Source organism: Drosophila arizonae, chromosome 4 (genome assembly GCF_054131065.1).
Source record: "Drosophila arizonae isolate 15081-1271.41 chromosome 4, UAZ_ARI_1.0, whole genome shotgun sequence".
Lineage (NCBI taxonomy): Eukaryota > Metazoa > Arthropoda > Insecta > Diptera > Drosophilidae > Drosophila > Drosophila arizonae.
The window spans coordinates 20259226-20267070 of record NC_142924.1 but is presented as its reverse complement, the minus strand read 5'-3'; the positions used below and the strand labels follow the sequence as shown (position 1 = coordinate 20267070).

Genomic DNA, 7845 nt, shown 5'->3' with positions numbered 1-7845 from the left:
ATAAATTTGTCTAGAATGACGGAGACAAAAAATGGGAGATATCGCGCTTTATATGTAAAATTTCACAAAAATATGTAACAATATGCTGTTATAACAAAACGAAACATCATTCTTTAATGTAGATAATAGAGAATCACAACAAAAGCAAATGAAAACAATAATAAGAAAATGAATTAAGCGCGGCAGCGGCAACGAGACACCGTCGGCAGCCGCTGACGCCTGCTGCTCGCTTGAACATGACCACGGTTTGGTATTCAGGTTCTGCCGAAAAATTTTCAGCATAACAAAAAGCAGATAAAAACATTGCACTTACCTTGGAAATTATCGTCATTCTCTTCCTCTGATGCCATGCTTGCAGTTAAATGCAACTTTTTACCGTTTTATGCACAATAAAAGCGCCTAATTTTCACAACAAATAATTAAGCACACACAGACACGACGAGAAAAAAATATACGAAACGCTTCTCTATAGAGATGGGAAAGTATCGATATTTTAAGAGTATCGATAGTTTACTTTTTTTTTTCGTAAAAATTGTATCATAACAAAACTCAACTTTGATTTGAAGAGAAACCAAATAAAATTAAGGTTTGACTGGCTTATTGAAACACAACAAGCTCTAATATTTTAGAAATCAGTTAACGAACCACAATCGATAACTTCGGGGACTCTGGTTCGCTCAAAAAATATGGCGTATAGCGGTGAAAATTAAATCTACGAGCTGTTATCGATAAGAATTCGGAATATGCAATTGCAACAACTGCAACAGTAAGTAAGCTGAAAGCCTTTTTTAATCAGACATTATTTTTTAAATTGGCGGACAATGTTATTTTATGTTTTTAAAGTATTTTCCATGTTACTAAATCAAAATGTGCAGTTCAGTTCTTGATAATAGTTCGATTAATTTAGTTCAAACGTGAACACAGCAACTCTTGCTGCCAGTCGGAAGAAGAATGGGGCAACCCTGTCTTTTTGCCAAAGAAATTTTCACGTAAACGTTTTTACAGATAAACACTCTATACCAAAAATAAAAAAAAAGCATTGCGGATAAAGCGGAATGTGCAAAGTTTTTTGGTAAATAACTATAACGTCTTTAGCCAGATCAATTTAATTGCGAATATTATGTCGTCCATTATAACGCGCAAGGAAGCAGAAGGCGCCGACGCCAATGAAAAGAAATCGAAAACAGCTTCAGCTACAGCCACCAAACGCAGCGCTGCTGGCCCAGACGTCGGCGTCGATGCGGTGCCAAAGAAGTCACGATTCGATGTCAAGGAGAAGAATGGTGGAGCGCCGCCCATCGATGCGATGGCCTCCTCGCTGAGCTCCACACAAATCAAGCTGATGATGGCGCATGCGCAGCGCGAGATCGAGGAGCGCAAACGTGCTCTTAGCAATCTGCGTGATAAGGATCCATTGTTGGCGTCTGTGCCTCAGATAGGAATGCCAGTTGCGCTGGCCACCCAGGCGCTATCCAAGAAGCCGACACCTGAAGACGCGGAAAAGGCCAAAAAGATTGCAGAACTGCAAGCTCAAATAAGGGCAAAACTAACGGGAAACCTCGCCAATCTCATCCAACAACAGCCAACAGCAGTGGCGGCAGCAGCTGCTGCCGCTGCGCAACAGCAGCAGGAACGGCCCAAGCCCCTAATCCTAGATGAGGAGGGACGAACAGTGGACAAGAGTGGACGTGCCATTAATATACCTACAGTGACGCCCACGCTCAAGGCGAATATACGCGCTAAGAAACGCGAAGTATTCCAGCGCCAAACCACGGGCAGCGAAGGTAGCAGTCATAGCGGTGCAGCCAGCGCTGGGCAGGACGAGGCCATTAAATATTTTGATGATCGGATTGCCCAAAAACCGATAGTGCGGAATAAACGCACCTTGCGCTTCCATGAGCCCGGCAAATTCCAGCAGCTGGCGGAGCGTATGCGCATGAAGAGCCAATTGGAACGGCTGCAAAACGAGATATCCCAAATAGCCCGGAAGACGGGCATTTCATCGGCAACCAAGCTGGCATTGATTGCTCCCAAGCAGGATATGCCCGATGATGTGCCGGCTATGGAGTGGTGGGACTCAGTCATACTCACCCAGGATTTGCAGACAGTGGATGAGACGAGTGGCAAGATCAGCATTCGAAAAACTGCCATTAGTAATCTTATCGAGCATCCCACACAAATGAAGCCGCCAAGTGAGTAGAACTTCTCAAAGTATCAAGCCATTTGGTTCTGCCAAAACTTTGTAGGTGATATCATTAATATCCTTCCCATTCACAGATGAGCCCTTGAAACCTGTTTACTTGCCCGTCTTTCTTACTAAAAAGGAACGCAAAAAGCTGCGTCGACAGAATCGACGTGAAGCCTGGAAAGAAGAGCAGGAAAAGATACGTTTGGGTTTGGTGGCGCCACCAGAGCCAAAGCTGCGTATTTCGAATCTGATGCGTGTGCTGGGCACAGACGCTGTGCAGGACCCGACCAAAATCGAGGCACATGTGCGCGAGCAAATGGCCAAGCGACAGAAGGCGCACGAGGATGCCAACAACGCACGGAAACTGACCAGCGAACAGAAGAGCGAAAAGAAACAGCGCAAGCTGAAGGAGGACACCAGCTGCGGCGTCCACGTAAGCGTCTATCGTATACGCGATCTGCAGGATAACCAAAGCAAGAAGTTCAAAGTTGAAACAAATGCCAAGCAATTGCAAATGACCGGCAGCGTCGTCCTATTCCGAGACTGCTGCGTCGTTGTCGTCGAGGGTGGGCCCAAGCAGCAGAAGAAATACCGCCGGCTTATGTTGCATCGCATTAAGTGGGAGGAGGACATGGTAAATGGCAATGATGGCCAGGATGTTCCCAACTCATGTGTGCTCGTCTGGGAAGGTACAAGTCAGCGCCGCCATTTCGGCGAAATCAAATTCAAAATCTTTCCCATGGAGAAAATGGCTCGCGAATTCTTTCAAAAACATCAGGTTGAACACTACTGGGATTTGGCCTACTCCGGCGCCGTGCTGGAGGCCTCCACAGATCAGCAGTAGTGCTGATGTGCTTGTGAACAATATTACAACGCAGCTGTTTAGGCCACAAAATTTGTTACAAGTTTAGGTGATAAGTTTAAAATTATAAACATTCAGTTTTATGTACAAAACTAGACGCATCATTTATTTCTTTGTATACTGGTCTTCCTTAATATTGGATTGTATGAACTCATGGAGACCCTGTTGCTTCAGCCTTTCAATAATTGCCGCGAGACGCTTATCCTCCAGGCGCTCCTCCTCCTGTTCCCGCATGTCCAGTAGGTGCTGTTCCTTGACTCGGTCGCTGAGCACGCGTCGAATCAGATGTCTCAGCGATTTGTTGATCTCCAGCGTGTAGTCGAGCAGTCGTACGTAGGTTTCGGGCTTAAGGTAGCCGCACTGCTGGCACTGCGCCAGCTGCTCAAAGCTGTCCATGCTGGCATTGATAAGCAAGCCATGCTCCTGTATATCATTATCTTTGTCGCTGTTCGCGCTGCTGCTCCCAAGCAAAGCATTGCCACCTCGATGTTGCCAGAGCAGTTCCTCAACCTTGGCGGTGGGATTGATAAACACATAGCCACGATAGATGCATGCCGTGGATGCCGTAATCAAATCGTATGTGGATATGCCGCACTCAATGAGAGCAACGCCACAGCAATTGATGGCGGTGCTCAGCAGGCAGCCGTCGTCGTCCAATATAAGCACTCGAATGTCCAGCTGGAAATTGAGAAACTCATTGCGACAGACAAGTGGCTCCAGTGCCTTTGTTAGCATGCTGCCCAAATGTTTCTCACGCTCTGGTACTGATTCTAGGTCGCCAGTGGCAAAGGCTGCAAAATTCACGTAGCAATTGATGACGCCCATGCTTACACGGTGAGCACTTGAACGAACCAATTCGCGCGGCGGCGCTACAATTGCCATCAGTTTAGTATTGCCATATTCCATGTACGCAGAGCCGCGAACTGTTGTTAGAACGCCAGCGCGTATAACTGTAAACGGGATAAGCTGATAAATAAAACAGAAAAGCTGCAGCCTGGGTGGGATACTCACAGGTTGACCGTGGAACAGGAACAACTTGAGTGGGTTTTTCAATGCTTTCAAAGAAATCTTCACAATCCTTAGGTGTCGCATATAATTGATCTGCTATAGTAGCGCCATCGAGGAGCGTGTTTTTAGTTTGTGTAATTCGCAACATTTTTTCCACAAATGCCGCAAAAGTAAATCAAAACATGTGTTTCAAAAGTGAAGTCAGTGCTGTAAAATGCATTTAAGCGTGGCAATAAATCGAAAGAATCGATAAATATTGCGGCTGTCAAACAATGATATTTCGATTCCTACACATCACTAATATAAAATAGTTGGCAATTCATGCTTTTGACAGCTCAAAAAGCGCTTTGTAATTCTGCTGAGTAGTAAAGAAAAGAAAAAGAGAATAAGCGGAGAAAAGTGAACGCCGAGATATTAACAAAATACATTTTTATATTTGTAAAATTAAAGAAAGGGCTCACACAGCATGACTGGTGAAACCAAGCTGGAGAAAAAGCCTGTTGGCGATGCCAAGGAACTTAAAGGCAAGGGAAATGAAGCTGGCAAGTCCAAGAAGGATGAAAAAGATCAGCAGCCTGAGCTGTCCGATGAGGACCAACAACTGAAGGAAGAGTTGGAGATGTTGGTGTTGCGTTTGCAGGAAAAAGACAAGCAAATGTATCAACCAGCGCTCGAAATGATGGCCAAGCTGATCCGCGCTTCAACGACTTCGATGACATCGGTGCCCAAGCCTCTGAAGTTCATGCGTCCGCACTATGAGACCATGAAGAAGGTGTACAAGCATATGCCCGATGAACGCTCGCGCCAGCTGTGCGCTGACATCATCTCAGTGCTCTCCATGACCATGGGCAGCGGCAAGGATTGTCTGGCCTATCGTTTCCTGTGCGATCGCACCCAGGCCATTGGTGACTGGGGTCACGAATATGTGCGCCATTTGTCTGGCGAAATATCGGCACACTATCACGATACGACCGGTGAGTTCCGCACTCAGCTTATCCAGTTGGTTAAGCAGATAATTCCATACGATATGGAGCATAATGCAGAGGCCGATGCCTGCGATTTGCTCATCGAGATTGATCATTTGCATTTGCTGGCCGAATATGTGGATGAGTCCGCCTATCCTCGTGTTTGCCTGTATCTGCAGTCCTGCTACCCTTACGTGCCCGAGCCAGACAACACAATCATTCTAGAGACCGCTTTGCAGCTGGCCCGGAAGTTTCACCAGCACACGCAGGCCATGAGGCTGGCCCTTATGCTAAACGATATGGACAAGATTAGCGAAATATTTAAGGAGCCCAAGGAGCCAGCAATGCAGAAACAACTGGCCTTTATGCTCGCACGCCAGCAGGTGTGCCTGGAGCTGGATGAGTCCCTGCCGGACTATGATGATTTAATGGAAATCATGTCGAATGCAAATTTGAATAAGCATTTCTTGAACTTGGCCCGTGAGCTGGACATTATGGAGCCCAAGACGCCCGAAGATATCTACAAATCGCATTTGGATAACTCTCGCTCGCGCTTTGCATCCATTCAGGTGGATTCGGCTAAGCAGAATTTGGCTGCGAGCTTTGTCAATGGTTTTGTCAATGCGGGATTCGGTGTGGACAAATTGCTCTCGGAGGATGGAAATAAGTGGTTGTACAAGAATAAGGAGCATGGTATGCTATCGGCCACAGCCTCCCTGGGTCTGATTCTGCTTTGGGATGTGGATGGTGGCTTGACCATGATTGATAAATATCTCTACTCCACCGACGACAACATCAAGTCAGGTGCTTTGCTAGCCTGCGGCATTGTCAACTGCGGAATACGCAACGAAGTGGATCCGGCACACGCATTGCTCTCCGATTATATTGATAATCCGAATACGTGCATGCGCATTGGCGCTATTTTGGGCTTGGGCATTGCCTATGCCGGCTCAAACCGGGCCATTGTCATCGATACGCTGAAGACGATATTTGCCAGCAATGGCAAGACAACCGCCAGTGTTGAGATTCTGGGCATAACTGCTCTATCGCTGGGATTGATAAGCGTTGGCTCGTGCAATGCTGAGATTACCGAGATCTTGCTGCAGACCATCATGGGTCTGACCAAGGCGGATCTGAAGGATACCTATACGCGTTTCCTTTGGCTGGGCTTGGGTCTCCTCTATTTGGGACGCCAGAAATCCACAGAGGCCGTCATGATGACACTGGAGGTGTTGGAGGAGCCGTACCGCAGCATGGCCACCACTATGGTCGACATCTGTGCTTATGCTGGCACTGGCAACGTGCTCAAAATTCAACAGCTACTTCACATCTGCTCTGACCATTACGAGTCCACCAGCGCCGATGAAGAGAAAGAGAAGAGCAAGAAGGACAAAAGCAAGGAGAAGGTAATTAAATATAAAATTTAGCTCAGTTTGCTATAGCTAATAATGTTTCGATTGCAGGAGAAGGAAAAGGATAAGGAGAAGGAAAAGGAGAAAGAGAAGGAAAAGGAAAAGGAGCGCGAGAAGGACCTGTCCGCTACACAATCGATCGCCGTGCTGGGCATTGCTCTTATTGCCATGGGCGAGGACATTGGGGCCGAGATGGCGTATCGTTCGTTTGGCAATCTGCTGCGCTACTGCGAGCCCTCTATTCGGCGTGCCGTGCCCCTGGCTCTGGGTCTGATATCTGCCTCCAATCCGAAGCTGAACATTCTTGATACGTTGAGCAAGTTCTCCCACGACAGCGACGCAGAGGTGGCACACAATGCCATCTTTGCCATGGGACTGGTGGGTGCTGGCACAAATAATGCTCGTCTAGCCTCGATGCTCCGTCAGCTGGCCCAATACCACTCAAAGGATCCGAGCAATTTGTTCATGGTGCGCATTGCCCAGAGTCTGACGCATTTGGGCAAAGGCACACTCTCCCTCAGCCCGTATCACAGCGATCGCCAGTTAATGAATCCCATGGCCGTTGCTGGCTTGATGGCCACGTTGGTATCGCTTCTTGACGTCAAGAATCTGATCCTCAATCGTTCCCATTATCTGTTGTACACCCTGGTGCCCGCAATGCAGGCACGCATGCTGATCACCTTCGATGAGGAGCTCAACCAGCTGCAGGTGCCGGTCCGTGTAGGCATTGCCATCGATGTGGTTGGCCAGGCAGGCAAGCCAAAGACCATAACCGGCTTCCAAACACACACCACGCCCGTGCTGCTGGCAATTGGCGAACGCGCCGAGCTGGCCACCGATGAGTATATTTCGCTAACACCCGTCATGGAAGGCTTTGTCATATTGAAGAAGAATCCTAATTTCGTCAAGTAGTTTCACGTCTATTAATAATGTCAACAACTATCGCCCATTTACGAAAAGCCCAAAATTAAACCTAACTCCCTTAAAAATTGTCGTCTTTTTTATTGGCAATTAACGCAAAATGGCATAAAATAAATAAAAACTTAATATAAATATTGTTCCATTTTTTTTTGTATATCCATTTACAGTTTATTAAGTGCAATATCTTATACTGATATATAAATATGATATATGTATGTATGTATGCCTTGTCGGCAGCTCTAATGCATAGCATATCATTGCCAGATCGGACCAAATCAACGGAAGAGAATCGAATTTGTTAAGCGTTTTTAGAATGTTGTAGAATCATTTGTTATATACAATAATTTTTTGGCATAACAAATCCATATTTCCGTCACACTCAATACAAAAGGCCTGAGCTGCCGTACCGAAGTCCCTGAGGTACTCGTCCCAACTTTTACAGAAGTTCTCGCTGCATAACCTGCCAGCCGTGAGCCATGAATCCATGCT

At 46.6% G+C, this 7845-nt stretch overlaps 4 protein-coding genes across 6 annotated transcripts in view; 2 read left to right on the top strand and 2 right to left on the bottom strand.

Annotated features, from left to right (window-relative positions):
* Positions 1–478, bottom strand: part of Mi-2 (chromodomain-helicase-DNA-binding protein Mi-2 homolog) — a 28043-nt gene extending 27565 nt beyond the window's left edge. Inside the window, exon 1 of the mRNA XM_018006181.2 lies at positions 314–478. Within this exon, the coding sequence (XP_017861670.2) occupies positions 314–350 (37 nt within the window). The 5' untranslated portion in view covers positions 351–478. The remainder of the gene's footprint in view (positions 1–313) is intronic.
* A 45-nt stretch (positions 479–523) lies between these two features.
* Positions 524–3142, top strand: Prp3 (pre-mRNA processing factor 3). Of its 3 annotated transcripts, XM_018006197.2 has the most exons (4): positions 526–766; positions 844–1072; positions 1145–2192; positions 2278–3142. In XM_018006197.2, exons 3-4 carry the CDS (start codon positions 1307–1309, stop codon positions 3030–3032), a joined length of 1641 nt encoding a protein of 546 aa, XP_017861686.1. In that variant the 5' UTR covers positions 526–766; positions 844–1072; positions 1145–1306; the 3' UTR covers positions 3033–3142. The 3 variants fall into 3 exon arrangements, with proteins under 3 accessions (XP_089323032.1, XP_017861685.1, XP_017861686.1); XM_089466906.1 differs by having other exon boundaries at positions 524–766; positions 844–2192; XM_018006196.2 differs by having other exon boundaries at positions 524–2192.
* Positions 3129–4342, bottom strand: Mtr3 (exosome complex exonuclease Mtr3). Its single transcript, XM_018006199.2, has 2 exons — positions 4062–4342; positions 3129–4000 (listed from the first exon to the last, which is right to left on the bottom strand). The coding sequence occupies exons 1-2, from the start codon at positions 4204–4206 to the stop codon at positions 3156–3158; spliced, it is 990 nt and encodes a 329-aa protein (XP_017861688.1). The 5' UTR covers positions 4207–4342; the 3' UTR covers positions 3129–3155.
* Positions 4343–4383: 41 nt separating this feature from the next.
* Rpn1 (regulatory particle non-ATPase 1) lies at positions 4384–7488 on the top strand. Its single transcript, XM_018006186.2, has 2 exons — positions 4384–6429; positions 6487–7488. Exons 1-2 carry the CDS (start codon positions 4525–4527, stop codon positions 7345–7347), a joined length of 2766 nt encoding a protein of 921 aa, XP_017861675.1. The 5' UTR covers positions 4384–4524; the 3' UTR covers positions 7348–7488.
* Positions 7489–7845: the final 357 nt, after the last annotated feature.

Coding starts and splice junctions, on each gene's coding strand:
- Mtr3 (XM_018006199.2), bottom strand. CDS start 4,206: ATGTTGCGAATTACACAAACTAAAAACACGCTCCTCGATGGCGCTACT. Junction 4,001..4,061: donor TCCTGTTCCACGGTCAACCT/GTGAGTATCCCA, acceptor TCCCGTTTACAG/TTATACGCGCTGGCGTTCTA.
- Rpn1 (XM_018006186.2), top strand. CDS start 4,525: ATGACTGGTGAAACCAAGCTGGAGAAAAAGCCTGTTGGCGATGCCAAG. Junction 6,430..6,486: donor AGGACAAAAGCAAGGAGAAG/GTAATTAAATAT, acceptor TTTCGATTGCAG/GAGAAGGAAAAGGATAAGGA.
- Prp3 (XM_089466906.1), top strand. CDS start 1,121: ATGTCGTCCATTATAACGCGCAAGGAAGCAGAAGGCGCCGACGCCAAT. Junction 2,193..2,277: donor CACACAAATGAAGCCGCCAA/GTGAGTAGAACT, acceptor TCCCATTCACAG/ATGAGCCCTTGAAACCTGTT.